Source organism: Puma concolor, chromosome B4 (genome assembly GCF_028749965.1).
Source record: "Puma concolor isolate L17-30 chromosome B4, mPumCon1.1.hap2, whole genome shotgun sequence".
In the NCBI taxonomy this organism is placed as follows: Eukaryota; Metazoa; Chordata; class Mammalia; order Carnivora; family Felidae; genus Puma; species Puma concolor.
In genome coordinates this window covers 14,823,099-14,842,066 of record NC_141673.1, presented here as the reverse complement: position 1 = coordinate 14,842,066, position 18,968 = coordinate 14,823,099, and the positions used below count along the sequence as shown (strand labels likewise).

The following is an 18,968-nucleotide window of genomic DNA, read 5'->3' as shown; positions in this document are numbered from 1 at the left end:
CCTCCACTTTCCTACTTGGCTGGCTTGAGATCCCTCTGGTTGGCAAATCAATCCTGAATCAGACTCAAGCTCATCTTTACGAAGCCACCGTGTGCCAGGCGTGTGCCAAGCTCTCAGCATGGTGGTTACGAGCAGAGGCTCAGGAGCCTGACCATCTGGGGTTGGCACCCTTGGCAAAGTTGTTTGTACTCTGTCCACAGTTTCCCCATCTGAAAGATGGGGATGATAATTGTATCCACTCAATAATGTTGCTGTGAGTAGAAATTGAGGTGATCCATGTAAAATTGCCCAGCACATGGCAAGTATTCAGTAAATGTCAGCTGTTGTGTTTCAACCCCATTGCCTCACAATGGTGCAGAGAGATGGGTGCCACTGTTGCCTATTCACAGATGGGAAAGCCAAAGCTTAGAGAGCCTCCGGGAGTTGCCAGGAGTTACATTACTAGGATTGGAAATCTAGATAGTTGTGGCATGAGCATTCTTTTCTATATTCCCATGGCACAGAGGGAATACTAGAAGCAAAGCATCCGTGGTCTCTAAATCATACATAAACTCCAGGCCAGCTTAACTAGTGGCTTCCGTCAGAGGCCAAAGAACCATGTCTTGTTTCGAATGGAGGAACCATGGGGAGTGTGGGGCCTGTGAACGGGACAGCACTTTCCCAGTCACTCTCTAACACACATGTGCGCTGGCACTCAGCACCAGTCAAGTGAGGATGGAGAAAGACCGTGACACTTCGGAGTCCCTCGACCAGCTGGGTAATTCCCTTGGACGAGCTGCTGAATGTGTTTGCATGTTGATTTCCTCACTGACATTCATTAAGCACCTCCTTGCCACTTATACTGTTTCTGGAAATAACCATTCTTCTCCCCCACTCCTTACCTATCGAAATCATACGTGTACCTCAAGGCCCAGTTCAAGTCCTCAGTCCTCTAAAGAATACCCCTGCCCCCCCAACCCCCCAGGAAACTTTCAGGTCCTTTTGATGTAATCTTTCCATTTCTCTGAGCCTCTTCAGTTCAATCTACTGATCATGTAATTATGTATTAAATTCAAATACTCATTCAGTTATTTTTCCACAAGACTGAGTTGGGTTTTCCTAAAAACCTTTCTTACATTCCCAACAGCCTGTAGCCTAGTGCTGGGCATGCAGTAGGTACACAGTAAATAAACTCTTGCTGATTGTTGCCCCATCCTGTGGTGAGCGCTTGAAGGCAGGAATGCTGTTTTATTTATCTCTGCATCCCCAGCACTTACCACAGCGCATGGTAGGCATTTGCGAAACTTAAATCGCAGAGGATGTGTGTGAAAGTGCCTTGGATGATGCCTAGCATACAGTAGGTGCTCAATAAAGGTTTATTGAGTAAGAAGTAAGTAAAGAATGGCAGAACTGCTGCTGAGCATTTTACTGTGGCCATGTCACCTCTAAAGACTTACCATTTCATTCAAGTTCTTTAAAATGGGTTTCTCCATGGGCTCAGCGAAGGAGTTGTACAGGACACTGGGGAAGAAAGAAAATATGGGCTTATTCAGGAACTTTATCTGCCGGTTATAAACCTCTTCCTGCGCTGCTGGAGAATCCAGCCCCAGACTAGTGACCGCCTACCACGGTGCTATCACTCACCTGAGTTCTCCGGAAAATGAGACGTGGGCATGGTTCACTTGGGCATAGCAGTCTTGGAGCTTCAGGATTGGGTGACCAAAGTCATTTCGGGCAAGAACAATGATACCGGTGAAGTAGACCCCAGAGAGAAACAGATCAGCTCCTCCTGTGTCTTGGCTGTTGAGAGAAAAAGTGCAAGGTTACCCAGGCCTTGGCAGGGGAGAGAGGGATCATTTCTCTGACTACTCACAGCCTCTAAGCTCCTGGAGGGCTTTGTCACCTCTGGATTCCTGGCACCAATAATGGGTCAGAGCAGAGTAGGTGCTGAATGGATTTACTAAACAAATGAAGCAATGAATATGTCAGTGGTGACAGTGTTAGTTTAGCTTTTTTATTCTGAGTGCTTTCTGGTGCCCACAGTGGCTGAGCACCTATCAAGCACTATGTGTATACAATGCTTGGAGAGAGAGAACACTGAATAGCCTTATTTAGGACAGGCACTGATGGGGATGTGACAGACGTAGTCTATGAACTCTCTGAGGGACTGGAGTGTGTATTATTCATTCCCTTGTCTCCAGGATAAGCACACAGAATAAGCACTTAATAGGTGGCTGATGAGTCAGTGAAGAAATGAATGAACCCTGAATCTATATTACTTATGGCAGAATATATCATTCCTCTACAGTCTACAGGACTGGAGTTCTTGAGATGGGGATAAATGGTACTTGGTAGGCACTCAATAAATGGTTGTTGAATGACCAAGTGGATGAGTGAATGTGCCATTCTGGGGTGCCAACCAAGGCAGACCTAAGCATTACACCCAAGACATGTAGTAGGTGGTCTGCAAGCGTACCTTGAATGTGATACCTGCTTTCTCTAGGAGGGTGCAATTGGGCTCCAGCTGACTATTATCCTCTTACCTCCTTGTGAGGTAGGAAGGTCTCATCTCTTAATCAGTTGCCCCTGTGGATGGGGAAGTATGTGGAATCACCTGAGATCCTACAGACTCACTGAAGGTCTGAAATCTTGAGTACGTGTTCATTCCTTCTAGCTCTTAGGAAATCTTAAATGACATTTTGCTCTGCCTTCAGGGGATGGATGCTTTTCAGTCCTCCCACAACCTCCCCCCCCCCACCGCCAGCCCCCAACAGAGATATTCTGATTTAAATCTCTCTTGGAAAAAAAAAAATGCTCTTGAGAAAGACTGCTAATGGCTAAGGGAAATAAGCCTAATGTCAAAAACATCACCAAATTTATGTCCTTCCAGTTTTTGTTCCATTTCTTCCCAGAATAGCGGCAGACTTTTTTCAGTGGGACACTCACAAGAGTGAAGACTTGATCTCCCAGTCGGTGCTGATGTTGGCGGTGCCGTGGTTAGTCAGTGCCTTGATTCCCACCCCAGGCACAAAGGCTAATGAAGTATTTGGAAATGAAAAGGCATTGATTTTTATGCTGTAGAACAAGAAACAGAGAGGTCAGTGCATATCTTCTAACACTTCTCTAAGTGAGGCAAAAATCAGAAAGGAGGTTTGTGGAACCCCTAATTCCTGTAGAGGAAGGAACCTCAGGTCTGCGGTGCCTCTGGGCATTGCCTTCTAATTCCCCTTTGGTCCTTGCCAGGAAGCCCCTTGTTTCTAATTGAGGGGGAAGTGAGTAAGTTTAGAAACAAATGTGAAAATAATACATTTCTTTAGTTTCATTAAAGACAATACAATACGAGTACAACATTGCCATCATTATTTTTTTCTTTCAGCTGTTCCAGTGCTTCTCAACAGGGTGGGGAAATTAGTATTTTGGGTGGGACAATTAGTTTTGGAGAGGACTTTATATACATTTTAGGGTACCTGGCATATGTACCAACTACACGCCAGTAGTGCCCTTCCCCCATCACTGGACAATCGCAAGGGTGCCTTTCTCCTATTCCCAGATGCCCTCTATATGGACAGAATTTTCCCTAGTTGAGAAAGTTAGAGTCTTCCCTAGTTAGAGCAGAATCTTCCCTAGAGTATTAACTTCCCCTAGGATTCTCTGAGCATAAGAGGCAATGGGCTACAAGTAATCTACATAGGTAGATAGCTCATGTGTTGAGTGATTACTCCATGCCAGGCACCATGGTAAGCACTTTACGTGCATTAGCTCATTTTAGTCCTCATGATAATCCCATGAAGCTGTTGCTGGTTTTGCAATTTGCAATTCAGAGATGAGAGGATAAGGAAGTCATGAGCACTTGGTTGAAGTCATATGTAAGTGGTAGAACCAGACCTGGAGCCCTCCTCAATCTGTTTTCAGACTGTGTGCTTAACACCGGGCTATGCCACTTCATGTATTCCGCAAGGGGCACTCAACTTGGAGATGAGTTTTGTGCTAGCCATGCAAACTTAGGTAAAGCACTTAACCTCTTTCAGGCAATCACTCAGAGGAAGGTTTACTCATGGGTAGGCTGAGAAGACAAAATGAGATCATCTATGCATAACTGTGGCACAGGAGAAAGACATTGTTCTGAACCAAGGTTAGGAAAAATGTAAAAGGTAAATGTGATAGCTGATAACAAATGCCTATCTACTGTTTCTTGTATTTTGCATCCTTTCCTACCTGTTCTTTGTCACACACCCTGAGTCCCACTGTGGGAAGAGGATGGCAGAGATTCATTTAACAGATCTTAGAAATATTTTCAGTTTGGTACCTATAGGCCTAGCCCATTCTTTATATTCAAGCTATGGATGTATCATGGAAGAGATAATTTCTTTGTTGGTGGACACCTACGTTATTTCCAGTATTTCTGTGTTATAAACAATGACACACAGAACATTCTTACATGCTGTTTACATGTGTGTCTTTCTAGTGATGATGCTGAGAAGTGGGATTAGTAGGTCAAAGGGCATGCATTAAAAAAAAGGTCCTTGTAAATTACCTTTTAAAATAGCACTGCCCAACAGAAATAGAATGTGAGCCACATATGTAATTTAAAAATTTCTAGTAGTCACATTTTAAAAAGGGAAAAGAAATGGGTAAGAGTGATTTTATTAGTATTTTTTTTTTTTTTTACTTAACCCAACATAATCTAAAATGGTATCATTTCAACACATAGGCAATATAAAAATGATTAATGGGATATTTTGTTTTCCTTTTTTCAAAATAACTTCAAAATATGGTCTGTATTTTCACACTCATAATATGACTCAAGGTGGACACTGAATTATCGGTGTTATCAGAAACACTTGTTATCAGAATTATCAAGTGTTATCAGAAACACTTGACCTATATATGATTGGATAAAATATTCAACTGATAAACTTACATACGCAAATTGTCCCACACATACTTAAAAGCTTTTCAATAACTGAACTGAGTTCCGAGTTTTAAATTAAAATTGATTGAAATTAAATACGTAAAATTTCAGTGCCTTCATTGCACTAGTCATATTTCTTTTTTTTTTAATTAATTTATTTTTTTTTTCAACGTTTTATTTATTTTTGGGACAGAGAGAGACAGAGCATGAACGGGGGAGGGGCAGAGAGAGAGGGAGACACAGCATCGGAAACAGGCCCCAGGCTCTGAGCCATCAGCCCAGAGCCTGACGCGGGGCTCGAACTCACGGACCGCGAGATCGTGACCTGGCTGAAGTCGGACGCTTAACCGACTGCGCCACCCAGGCGCCCCACACTAGTCATATTTCAAGTGCTCAGTAGCCACACGTGGCTAGTGGCTCCTGTGTGGGGAGCACAGATCTGAAAGTACTGTACCAGTTCACCTGCTCCCACTAGCAACGCATGAGGATACCTGTTTTTCCTCATCTTCACCACACTTCATAATATATGATTCACCCTGGATTTTTCTGCTGTGGGATTATCATCACTGTAATTAAATCATTCATTCTGTAAATATATCATGTCCATCTCTCTTACTGGACATTAAGGGCAGGAGATATATCTGTGTCATTCACTGTAATATCCCCAATCAGTAAAACAAAGCCTTGGTATCTAGCAGTAGGTCCTCAATAAACACTTGTTGAATGGCTTCCTTTATTAACAACTAGAGCATTTGCCAGGAGCTTTACCTAGATTACCATCCTTTTCCCTACCCCATGCCCCAAAAAACTCATGATTTTATAGAATATTATCCTTGATAGCAGGGAAATTATTACTCCAAAGGGTTGGAGCCAGCAGGGAATTATCAGTGGATTGATAAAGCCTTGGGGCAAATTGTGAATCACAGATAATTCCTTATAAAATCTTGACTCTCTGCTTTATCTTTAAGATTGACCTCCAGATGGACAAAGACATCTTCTCTGTACACCGTCTTTGGGGCTTTTGTTGGCAACTGCGGCAGAGGTTGCCGGTTGTTGTCTGAACAGCCATTTCCCCTTCTTTCCTAACCGTCCCTGAATTTGTTCAGGATGTCAAAGGTGTCTGGTTAGAAAATGAATATTCCAGTCCCTCTTGCTAATAAGTATGGCCATAAGACTAAGTTCTATTATTGTATAGGCAGAGTATTATTAGAGCAGGGCTTCAGAAAAAAACTCAGTGAAGAGACTAACCCAGCTTACAAGAACCCTTTCACCCTTGCCTGTTGTTCCCTCTCAGGCTTGACAAACGGATTTGATGGCTGAGCTGCAGTGGCCATACTGGACCATGAGACAACTTTGAGGACAGAAGCCAGAAGTAAGGATGGTGGGGCAGAGAAATACAAAAAGCCTGGGTTCTGATGAAATCATGGGACTTCCAAAGGATTTCTCTAGTCTTACTTTTGAGCTTCTTATGTGTGGCCTATTTCTACGACCTCTGAAACCTTAACCAAACTTTACTAAAGTAAGGAAAGCCTTGATGAGAGTAGATTTGTTTTTGAGACTGTGGTTGAATCCTACATCTAGGTTTAGGGTGTGGGGTCAGCAATAGGATGGACAAGAATTTCACTTAGAAATTCAAGGGGCAAAGAGTTCTCATTTTAGGAAAGAGGCAAGGACATGGGACTCTGACCATATTCATCAGACACAACACACAAAACTAGTGTGCAGCAGGGATATGACTTAGACCCAGGTGTTCTGACCCAAATGCCACAATCTTTGTCAGCTTCATGACCCCTCTTTCTTGGGTCATTCATCTGATAAGCCTCTTACCAAATTTGGTTTACCTTCTACTGTGCAGGTCCTGCTGTCACACCAGAAGACGTGGTGGCATATCCACAACCCTAAGGTTTTAAAGATTAATTTCATGGTTAAAAATGTTCTTTTTTACTTACTTTGAAAAATTGTAGTTCACATAATCAACCTTCAGAAATTCCAGAGATTCAGAACCCTTTAAGTCTGGGATGTTTTTTTCCTTAAGCATTTGCTCAATCATCTCCATCCCAGCTTGAACACCTATGAAGGAACCAAAGAAAGCATTTATTGATCATGCCAGAGATGATAATGGCATAGCGCCATTAAACATACGCATGAAATTTACAGAGTACGTGCTCTTAGAAACTTAGAAAACAGCGACCCTACAAAGTGGATGTTATTGTCCCTGTTTTACAGGTGAAAGCACTGGTCCTCAGAGAGGCTAGTGAAGACCCCAGGACCCCAGAACTAACTGTATGAGAAATTCTCATTATGTAATCAAGACTAAAGGCCTGTTACTACAGGCAGTGTGAGGGGGAAAGTACAAAATTATTATCATTATTATCCCCATTTTAAAGATGAACAAACTGAACCTAAAAGGCGTGAATTCGCACCTAATTCACACAGCCAAGAACTGGGAGCCCAAGAGTGAAATCTGGGTGGTTTGGTTCCAGACTCCATGCCTTATTAGGTAGTTATTCCACATTCTCCCTTTTCCCCTAGATTCTTTAAGCTCAGCAACAGCATGGGCTGTTGGGAGCTCGTAACCCTCCTGAAATTCCAGTAAAATACCATGAATAGGTTGTGTGTGTATGTGTCCATTTGTATCTCATATTTCAGGGGAGAGGGTCCATGTTTGCTTCAGACTCTCAAAAGATCCCGGGACCCCAAAAATGTCCTCAGTAAGCCCTGCTTTTGTGCAATTCAGGGATAAACCTGTCCCAGGTTTACATGGTAGTATCCCAGGACACATTTTTCTGAGTTCACGGAGAGAAAGAGCCCTTTTCTACATAAAGAGCTTGAGGAAAGTAACTTACATAGTAAATGAAGAACAGGATTTTCATTTTAACCTTCTTTTTAAAATTTTATTTTTATTAAAAAAATTTTTTTTTAACGTTTATTTATTATTGAGAGACAGAGAGAGACAGAGCATGAGCATGGGAGGGGCAGAGAGAGGAGGAGACACAGAATCTGAAGGAGGCTCCAGGCTCTCAGCTGTCAGCACAGAGCCTGACGCGGGGCTCAAACTCAGGAACAGTGAGATCATGGCTTGAGCCAAAGTCAGACCCTTAACTGACTGAGCCACCCAAGTACCCCTTCATTTTAACCTTCTTAAGGAGGAAGCTTTGCCCTTATGCCTTATTTTGCAGCTTAAGCTCATTTCCACTTAGGCTGTCCTTGTGGAGACGGAGAAGAGCAGATTTTATCTTCTGTAATACCATGAATAATACTGTAATATAGGGATGTAGGGGTAGAGTGTAAAGGATACAAAGATGGAACCAAAGGCACTATCAGACAGCTTAGTTTAGAATCCTAACATTGTAACTAGCATTGCAGGACTCTGCAATTTACAAAATCTTGCTGCCCCTTGCTTTCCTCATCTGTAACATGGGAACATTACTAACTGTGGAAGCTTCTGTTCACACATGTGAAAATAACAGTAATTGATATTTGTTGGGCATTTGCTATTGCCAGACCCTCTTCCAAAATTTATGTCAATTCATGTGTTTTCCACAATAGCCCCATGCGTAGGAACTATTATTATCACCACCATTTTAAGAAATACCTTGAAGGTACTACTGATAATAGGGACATAACATTTTTCTGGAAAAATGTGGCAACATAAATATTTGATGAATTTTAATAAGAATAGCTAGTTTGTGTGCTTATATGTGCCAGGACTGTCCATACTCTACACATATTCTCTCCTTTGATCCTTATGGCAACCCAGTGACATAGGTATCATTATCCCTATTTCACATAGGAGGCAGTTGAGGCTCAGAGAGGTTCACCAGCTTGCCCAAGAGCTCACAGGTACTTAGTGTCATTATTGACAGTTTGGAGGAATAGGGAGCAGAGAACAAAGTGTAGGTTTTGAAATCGGCAGAGCAAACCTGAGATCTGATCTTGCCTTGCCCCCTTACTGGTGTGTGACTTGGGGAATTTAATTCAGCCCCTCTGAGGCTCAGATTCCTCCTCTGTAAAATGACTATCCCTTCTTTGTAGGGTCGTTGTTGGGATTAAATCAACCCAGAGCCCATAACACACATATCGAAGAGCCTAGCTATGATAGAGGCTCAAGAAATGGTTCTGATAGAAATCATAGCCAAGAAATGGTTCTGACTTTAAAGACTGTCCTTCTTGATTCTATGCCATATTTCCACAGATGACCCCACATGATCCTCATGTTATTACACAGGGGCACCATTGTTGTCATCCCCCCATCCTGTTTTCCAGAGGAGAAAACCCACTGGCCCAACACTATGTATTGAGGAAAGGGGCAGAACTGAATGAGATTCATACCCATGTGGACTGACTAGTTCTGTTCTTTTAATTGCTCTGATCTTGAGGGTGGAATAAGCTGTTTTCACAATTTTAATACAGTTTCAAGATATCTATTTCTGTGCATATTAGTATATTAATAGAGTAACAAGATACACATATATGTACATATATACATGTGGATACACACGGGAATACCTGGTATGTAATTCTCATTATAGCCAGCTCCTATAACAATCATACAAGATGGATAATTTAAGATTCCCTGTGCCACATGAGGTACTGGGGGAAGGAAGGACAAGGATTTGCCACAAACTCAGTCTTTCCTTCCTTCATCACTCCCTTCCTTTCTTCCATCATTTGTATTTTTTTTTTTTTTAAAGTGTGCTCCATGCCCAGCATGGAGCCCAGTGTGGGCCTTGAACTCACAACTCTGAGAACAAGACCTAAGCTAAGATCAGTAGTCAGACGCTCAACCAACTGAGCCACCCAGGCACCCACATCCTTCTTGTACTTCTTTTCTGGTGTAGCAGGTGAGGAGTTTCCTGGTTACACTTTGCTATTTCTGAGTGAGACTAGCAGTGCTTTAGTTAAGAAGGGATGGAGTTTTCTGTTGCCCCTATTCGGCTAACCTCAGGCCAAAATTTATAGGAGAAAACTCGGCCTACACATTTTGATTTTGCAGTCCCTCTGCTGTACACAATCTGCCTTCGCCCCCGCTCTGCCCAACATTTATAAACACCTCTGAAGGGGTTTTTCTTCATCTTTCAGCATCTCAGGCCCCTTTTTGCATCTAATGAATGCAAGGAGCTTCTCTCAAGAAAAATACATGATCATCATCCACATTAAATTTGGCACAGTTTTAGGGGACTCTAAGTTCTTTTTGGGATCAAGACCTTTCTGAAGCTCTAAGCTACTTCTTTCACTCTCACATCTCCTCCCCTCTGTCCTATGATGTATCCTCCTTTAGAGCAGAGATGTTCATTGTATGTGCATGGGGGGTAGACGTGGGGGAGGGGAGAGAATGAATATCTGTGGCTGTGTTTGGATAGGTCTACCATCAAGGTGATTGTTTTCTGTCTTATTTTATTTTTTTTAATGTGTATTTATTTTTTAAGAGAGAGAGAGAGAGAGAGAGAGAGAGTGTGCACAAAGTGGGGAGGGGCAAGAGAGGGGGACAGAGGATCCAAAGTGGCTCCTTGCTGATAGCAGAAAGCCCAATGCGGGAGGGACCTGAACTCACAAACTGCGAGATCATAACCTGAGCCGAAGTTGAATGCTTTACCAACTGAGCCACCCAGGTGTCCTTTTATTTTATTTTTATAAAATGTTTATTTATTTATTTTGAGAGAGAGAGAGAGCAAGCATGCATACACGTGAGCAGGGGAGAGGCAGGGAGAGAGGGAGAGAGAGAATCCCAAGTAGGCTCTGCCCTGTCAGTGCAAAGACTGAGGTGGGACTCGAATGCACGATCCATGAGATCCATGAGCTGAGATGAAGAGTCGGATGCTTTAACCGATTGAGCCATTCGGGCCCCCCAATATGACTGTTTTTTAGACACCACTTCCTTCCCAGCCATCTTAGCAGCCTCTGTATTAGGGGCTGGATCACCTGCAGTAAAGCTTGCCTTAGTCATGAGACAGTCTAGTATGAGCTTTCAGGTTTGGAGGGCTGAGAGCACCCCACTCACCATAGTCCAGAGCCCGCTGAGTAGCCCTAGCCTTGATGCCAGGGTAAATGGTCTGGGCGGATGAAGTGTAGAGATTCCACAGGAAGAAACATCCCCAGAGGACTCCGACTATCTTTGTATGCATCTGCAATCAACCAACATTTATGGTTCCTTTATTATTCTTGACTTTTTTGTTAGTTCCATCCAACTTTTCTATGATTTCTTGTTTCATTGCTTACTTCCAAAACTCACTCTACCCACCCATCTGTCCATATATCCATCCATCCATCCATCCATCCACCCATCCACCCATCCAGTAGTCATTTATTGAACACACCAGAACATGTGCTAGGTGCTGAGGATGCAGAGATGACCTATGTGTGCTCTCAACCTCTGCTTCCCACAGACTAGTGGGTGAGTCACACACATACACACAGATGATTATAACTCAACACAACATAATGCAATGCAACACAAGAGCCTTGCCGTAAATGTAACAACTGTGATATGCCTTGGAAAGGATAATGGGGTGGAGATTCGGGACTCTTGACAGTTTTAGAACAAGAGTCAGTAGTTTAGAAAGGTGGCTTCAGTGGGTGTGAAACAATCACTCATCTGCTTGAAGACCCTTAATGACTCCCCGTTGCCCACAGGACGGGGTTTAAGCTCGCAGGCCAGCCGCAAGGCCCTGCCCTTCTCTACACCTCTACTTCCTCATTGACTTCCTTTCTTAACACACATGCTTGGCTTACCCCAGAGTCTAGTACAATGCTTGGCACATAGAAAATACACACAAAAAAATCTTAAATCAACATCTCCAAGGAGAGGGACCACATGTTTTCACTGCTATATTGCTATTGCTTGGCATATATTAAATATACAATGTATACTTATTTAATTAATGGACTCAATTAATTAATGCCAGCCCATTTTCCTGATGAATGAAGCACAGGTTACCAACAGCAACAGTGACATGGGTTATTTTAATGACAGCGGAGTGAGTAATACATTCATAAGTTTTGTTTCTAGTTCTGGGAGTTTACAATCTGGCTGAGCGACTATTGCTGCATTCATATGTGCCAAAGACCCACAGGTGACAGATACCCACTGAGTTAGCATACAAATGTGAAACAAACCAGGGAAGCATTTGTGGGGGTGTCAAGGAAGAGGAAGGTGTGGGAGTCATGCAAAAGGAGGGGTCAGGACAGGTGAGCAGGGAAGGATTTAAAGAAGGGCTAGAATTCAGGAGCAATCTGCATGAAGGAAAAGATCATTGAGAGGGGTGTGTGGGAGGTGCTTGGCCAAGACAAGCAAGAGGTTTGATAAAGGGGATTGTGTGGGCCTTATGGAGAAGGCCATAGAGGTGGGAATAGAATGATGTAGACAAAGGGGGTATTCCAGAGAATTTACTTGAGAGGAACAGAGCAGTCTGACCAGGGAAAGGAGTGTCCAAGCAAGGCTGTTGCTAGCCTTCCTTGGTCTTTTGTTTGGAATGGGAAAAGGTGCCCTTTGGAGATATACCAGCCTTCTGGCACAAAGGGGCCAGCAGAAAATGTTTTAGGAAAATCCCACACCAGTGTGCCCAGCTTGGTGGGGAGAGCAGGAGCTGCCCCCCCTCCCGTCCCTTAGGCTGGCATTTTGTCTAGTGCACAAGCTGCCCAACCTACACAGAGGACCTATGTTCAGATTAGTGAATGGTCATGTGGGTATTTTGCTGGAGGGCCATGAGGTTGAGAACTGGGATCTTGACCTCTCTGTTCTGTGGTGCGTAAGTCCACCTTTAGGTGTGAGAAGAGCCTGGCTCAGTCAACATGTTTACATTTCTCACCCAATCTCCCAGGAGCCCTCTCCATGTACCCCACTGTCCAGACAAACTGGACTCCTGGTTCCTAAACACCCACCATGCTTCATGCCTAATGCCCACGCTTATACTGTTCTTCACTTAGGCCGGCAGAGACCCTGTGCATCCTTAAGGTCCATTTTATATTTTTTTATTTTTAAAAAAATTTTTAATGTTTATTCATTTTTGAGAGAGAGAGAGAGAGAGACAGAGAGAGAGAGAGAGAGACAGAGAGTGAGTGGGGGAGGGACAGAGAAAGAGAGGGAAACACAGAATCCAAAGCAGGCTCCAGGCTCTGAGCTGTCAACACAGAACCCGATGTGGGGCACAAACTCACAAACTGCGAGATCATGACCCAAGCCACCTGAGCCGAAGTCGGACCGACTGAGCCACCCAGGCGCCCTTCCTTAAGGTCCATTTTAAACACAGCCTTCTTCCTGAAGCATTTCTGACTTCCCTAAATTAATTAATCTCATTTCCTTCTGAATGAGAAGGAATCTTTGGTCAATATATATATTTATTCATGTGTGTACATTTATTTTCTCACATATTGTCTGTCTCTCCTACCAAAATGTAAGTGCCATGAGGGCAGAGACCTCATCTGGTTTGGAGGTCCTAGAGCCAGCTTAATGTCTCAGATACAGAGTGATTGGTAAACATTGGTAGAATGAATCAATGAATTCTAAATGAAGGAAGAGTCCTTACCTCGCTCTGAATTATAATACAGTTCTTTGCAGAGGCGATTAACAAAGCATTTGTACACTAGTGAAGCATATGCACCCATTAAAACAGATGTTGGCCAGAGTCTGGGGGCAGGGTTGGGAGGGTAGGTACTGGATCATGGGGACAGGAGAAGTCTTGGATGGACTGGCCAGTGTGGTTGGGGTACTGGGGATAGGGTGAGGGACTCACAGTGACTATTTACTATTAGAAACTGAGGCATTTCAATATCTTAACACTGCTATGGCCTTATGCACTCCGTGTGATGTTTCGGCCCTATAGAGTTGATTTGGTTGTACAGGACAATGTACAGAAAGGGGCAGCAGTGCTGGGGGCAGGGCTACAGAGGGGTGGCTTGGGGATAGTCAGGGTGCAGAAGACACCAAGGGAAGCACAGAGCAATGACAGTAAGAGCCAAGAGGGAGGGACTCGAGTAGGGGGCTGATCTCTGGTCAGAGAGTTGGAGGAAATGTGGGGAGTAGGACAAGCAAGTGGGAGCATGGTGATATCAGCATCTTATACTCAGTTAGAATGGACTCAGGGGTTAGGTCCTATTGCTATCTGTACTAGGCCCTCTTTGATCCTTGTTGTCCAGGGGTCTCAGAGAGCGGGACAGGCAGAGATGGATGAAGCTATGGGGGTGAGGGGAACACTCCTGGGGCTGAGGTTAATGACTATTCACCAACTAGTATGAAAGTATTTCCACATTTTAACAAATGGTGAAGCCATGCTGATGTGCAGGCACACTGACATGGCTGTGGGCAAATAATTGTAAATGGATATGCCATATACCTAGGAAGGCACGAGAGGGATTTTTTAAAAAGAGGGAAACATTTTCAAAGCAGTGGAAAGCAAAAGGAAAAAAAAAAATGTTAGACCAAAAATTCTATACACACTCCACTGTATCCAGATTAAGGTTGAAATGATCTCTCTGCCTGGCACATAATAGGACCTCAATAAATATTTTCTAACTGACCAACTGACTGGCTTACAAGATTTTGGTTAACTAAGAAAGGTTCTAGAAAAGTGTGAAAAAAAATGAGAAAACCAAACCATCATCTAAATAGTTCTTCATTACTACAGTAAAAAAGCACAATAAGCCAAAGCAGAGTTGTTACTTATTAATGGAGTAACAACTAAAATAATAAATTTGTATTTTTTTTTTTTTACCATTTACAAAACTCACAACAATTCTTGGAGGTAGATGTTACTATTATCCTACCTCCATCTTAGGCATATGGACACAGAGACTTAGACAGTCTGGTGACCTATCTGAGACCATGTAGTAAATCAGGCACCTGGCAATCACAACTTGCTCTTCTGGCTCCAGATGTTAGTGTTTATGAATTTAATTACTTGATAAGTGCTAGATTTTTCATTTTTATCTGAGAACTTAATTTTTTTTGACATCTATTTATTTTTGAGAGAGAGAGAGAGACATACACAGAGTGTGAGTTGGGGAGGGGCAGAGAGAGAGAGAGAGAGGGAGATACAGAATCCAAAGCAGGGTCCAGGCTCTGAGCTGTCAGAACAGAGCCCAACATGAGGCTTGAACCCACGGACTGCGAGATCATGACCTGAGCCAAAGTTGGTTGCTTAACTGACTGAGCCACCCAGGTGACCCTTCATCTGGGAACTTTAAATATGAGTTATGTGATGCCATTTTCTATGTAGAAAAAAAATCATTAAGCATCTGGAAATTTTCAAGCACCAAAGTGCAAATGCTTTTGTATTTTCTCGGGCACAAATGGAATTTTAAATTCCCTTCCAGCAGCAAAAATCTATTTATCTTCTTGGTTAAAGGACGTTTCTGAAATGGTCTACTTCGATGGAGATCCAGGAACTCAAAACTGCACATAGAAAAACATTTTTCCTCTAGAAATTTTATGAGTGAATGAAATTACTGGGCTATAAAAGGATAGACTGTATGTAACTTTCAGTTGAATTGTTTGTTAGGATGATAATTTATGGACAGGGGAGGGAAGGAACCTTGTCAAGCAAGGAGATGAGTCCTAAAAGGTTAAGTAATTTGGCTGACAAGTAAGGGCAGGCTAAATTGCCCTAAAAGAAGGAATCCAAGATGACTTATATACCCTGCCAACAAGTTACCTATTTTTTTGGTTCTAAGGATTTGTTTCTTTCCAAGATTCAAAACCTCATTAAATTTCTATACCAATGAACAGACAGAATAACACTTCTAAATTAGATGGCCCTACCATAGCAACATTTTTCTAGATATGTCCCCTGAGGCAGGGAAATAAAAGCAAAAATAAACTATTGGGACTACTACAAAATAAAAAGGTTTTACACTGTTGAGGAAACAATCAACAAAACTAAAGGCAACTTATAGAATAGGAGAAGGTATTTGCAAGTGATATATGTGATAAAGGGTTAATATCCAAAATACATAGAGAACATATACAACTCAACACCCCAAAACCTTACAAGAATCTAATTAAAAAATGGGCAGAAGACATGAATAGACATTTCTCCAAAGAAGACATCCAGATGCCCAACCAGACACATGAAAAGATGCTCATTACTGATCATCAGGGAAATGCAAATCAAAACCACAATGAGGGGCGCCTGGGTGGCTCAGCCAGTTGAATGACTGACTTCGGCTCAGGTCATGATCTCACTGTTTGTGAGTTCGAGCCCCACGTCGGGCTCTGTGCTGACAGCTCAGAGCCCGGAGCCTGCTTTGAATTCTGTGTTCTCCCTCTCTCTCTGCCCCTCCCCCACTCATGCTCTGTCTCTTTCTGTCTCAGAAATAAATAAACATTAAAAAAATTAAAAAAAACCCACCACAGTGAGATATCACCCCACACCTGTCAGTATGGCTAAAATCAACAACACAAGAAACAACAAGTGTTGGCAAAGGATATGGAGAAAAAGGATCACTTGTGCACTGCTGGTAGGGATGCAAACTGGTACAGCCACTGTGGAAAAACAGTATGGAAGATCCTCAGAAAGTTAAAAATAGAATTACCATATGATCTAGTAATTGCACTACTAGATATTTACCCAAAAAATACAAAAACACTAATGCAAAGAGATACACGCACTCCTATGTTTATAACAGCATTACTTATAACAGCTAAATTATGGAACCAGCCAAGTATCCACTGATAGATGAATGGATAAAGAAGGTGTGGTGTATACACACACACACACACACACACACACACACACACACACACTCTTACAATGGAATATCATTCAGCCATAAAAAAGAATGAAATCTTGCCAGTTACAACAACATGAATGGAGCTAGAGAGTATAATGCTAAGGGAAATAAGTCAGTCAGAGAAAGATGAATACCAGATGATTTCAGTCATATGTGGAATTTAAGAAACAAAACAAATGAGCAAAGGAAAAAAGATTATATATATTATATAATATATATGTCATATGTACATGACAAACTAAGAAAAAGACTCTTGGCTAAAGAGAACAGATTGTTACCAGAAGGGAAGTGGGTGGGGGGATGGGTGAAATAGGTGATAGGGATTAAGGAGTACACTTGTTGTGATGAGCACTGGGTGACGTGTAGAATTGTTGAATCACTACTTATACACCTCAAACTAATATAACACTGTATGCCAACTAACTGGAATTACAGTTAAAACTTAATAAATAAAAACACAAATATATTAGATGACCTTTGCCTAAGCCATTCTGATGACCAGAAATAAGAAAACTCCAGGACAACTTAGAAAATTCCTGAGACAGGTTGACTTACCATAAGTATTCACAGAGGGGACCTTTGACAGACTTTGGAAAAATCAGTTAAATGAATGATAAATGAATTAAATGTAGCCTTTAAAACAAGGGAAAGGTTGAAAACAAGCCAATTGGTTTAAAGAAGCCTAGGCTGTCAGAATATTCCAACTTAATGGTTAAGACAAAATGAATGTAAGGAGTCTAAACCAACAGGTATTGAATATGGGCAGAACTGGGGACTAATTTCAAGGGATTCAGTCAACACATCTGATTTTACCAAGATCTCTAATGACAAGGCCTTGAAAATTTACTTAGTCTTCCCCAAACTCTATACTTAACACAAACAGGTTAAACAATTCGGGCAAGTGGGAGTGTCCTTTGCTCTGGCAAGATGTAGGTCACTGATGTGGTTTAAGACCTGGCCCCAAAGCACAGAGATCACAGCAATTCCTTACTCCTACATCCGCGCTAGTTCAGAGATAAGCTAGAATTTTCTGCCACTGAGCTGGGTTCCTCACTGAAATGAAGGCATAAGTAAGTCCAGACGATTGAGCGACCGTCTTAATACAACATTGCTGAATGATGCAAAACTAAGTTTATCCTCCAAACAAGCTCTCTTTTCTTTCTTAGGCCTATTCATAATCTTCTGGGGGAGGCATGAGTGACAGAAAAAACAAACACAAAACAGAAAAACCTAGGCAGACAGTAAGGACTCAGGCTATGTGACAGCTGACTGTCCAAGGTGTTCTACCAGATCCGGGGCATCTCAGTAAGAGGGTAATCCCTGTTGGGAGATGTTGTGCTGGCAGAGAAGTTTGTTCATGATTCTTACCTCAAGTGGAGGAAGCGTCCAACGCTGGGGAGCACCTTCGATTCCTTCTGCCTTTGAAGCTATGTGTTCTCCACTTGAGCCTTGAACTCAGCTGCTGAAAAGACAAGATAATTAAGTCTGAATCATCTAGTGGTGGATTTTTTTAAATGCCTCTTTCAAAATGTAATGTATAATTGCTACACTTCAATTGCCCAATAACATGAATGAACACTACAGCCTCTACCTAGATGAGTAGACAATGCCACCCATGCAATGATTACCCCCTGCCAACACACACACACACACACACACACACACACACACACACACACACACGAAATTATTACGACTACATTACCAGAATGATTAAGTTGAGACTTCCAGGATACTGGAAAAGGTGTCAAATTGTTTTGAATTGGAAAAGGAAGAATTTTCCTCTCTGGGAAAATAAGCCAGTTTTTCCTGGTCAGGGTCCCTGTAGTGGGTGGCCCCCCACTGCTCACAATACCTTTTGGACTTTTGGTGGATCAGATTCAGTCTGAGAGCATGAGGCTTGGTAACCGGGCTGATCTAGTTACCACCTTTATCTTGCAGGGTAGGAGCACAGATGATATCTCTAAGTGTCTGTTCCTTTTCAGGTTGTTAGTGCCTTCCGCTCCCAGCATTCCTTTGAGGTACGTTGGGTGGGTGCAGCCACTACCATGTGACTTCACATCTGTAGGTTCTAAACCTCGTCTGTACTCCCATCCCCCACATTTTACTCATTACATTTTACATGGCCAGGGAATCTGCTTGTATAAAGTGTCTAACATCTTACTTACAGTTTTCAGGGTAAGATACAGTGACCAAACTGCTGTGGTTCCCCAGGATGCAGGGTTTTCCATACTAAAACCAGGGCAGTCCTGGGAAAACCGAGGAGATTGGGAACCCTAATAGGAACAGGCACGTTTCCAGGTTTCTCATCTAGTGTGCCTCCAGTTACATTTGCCTTTTTAACTTGCGT

General features: G+C 42.5%; 1 protein-coding gene and 1 long non-coding RNA gene across 7 annotated transcripts in view; one reads left to right on the top strand and one right to left on the bottom strand.

Moving 5' to 3' along the window:
- BPIFC (BPI fold containing family C) overlaps window positions 1-18,968 on the bottom strand; it is a 55,435-nt gene that overhangs the window by 22,774 nt on the left and 13,693 nt on the right. For 4 of the 6 annotated variants that reach the window (XM_086712427.1, XM_086712424.1, XM_086712426.1 and 1 more), the window contains 6 exons: window positions 17,987-18,080; window positions 10,893-11,016; window positions 6,841-6,961; window positions 2,926-3,054; window positions 1,624-1,779; window positions 1,437-1,500 (listed from right to left, as the gene is read on the bottom strand). In XM_086712427.1, the coding sequence (XP_086568553.1) occupies window positions 1,437-1,500; window positions 1,624-1,779; window positions 2,926-3,054; window positions 6,841-6,961; window positions 10,893-11,016 (594 nt within the window). In that variant the 5' untranslated portion in view covers window positions 17,987-18,080. Of the gene's footprint in view, window positions 1-1,436; window positions 1,501-1,623; window positions 1,780-2,925; window positions 3,055-6,840; window positions 6,962-10,892; window positions 11,017-17,986; window positions 18,081-18,473; window positions 18,604-18,968 lie in introns of those variants that run through there. The other 2 variants (XM_025926936.2, XM_086712428.1) reach the window with 2 other exon arrangements.
- LOC147578930 (uncharacterized) lies at window positions 423-6,424 on the top strand. Its single transcript, XR_015253353.1, has 2 exons — window positions 423-757; window positions 6,186-6,424. It is a non-coding gene; the product is annotated as an uncharacterized LOC147578930 (long non-coding RNA).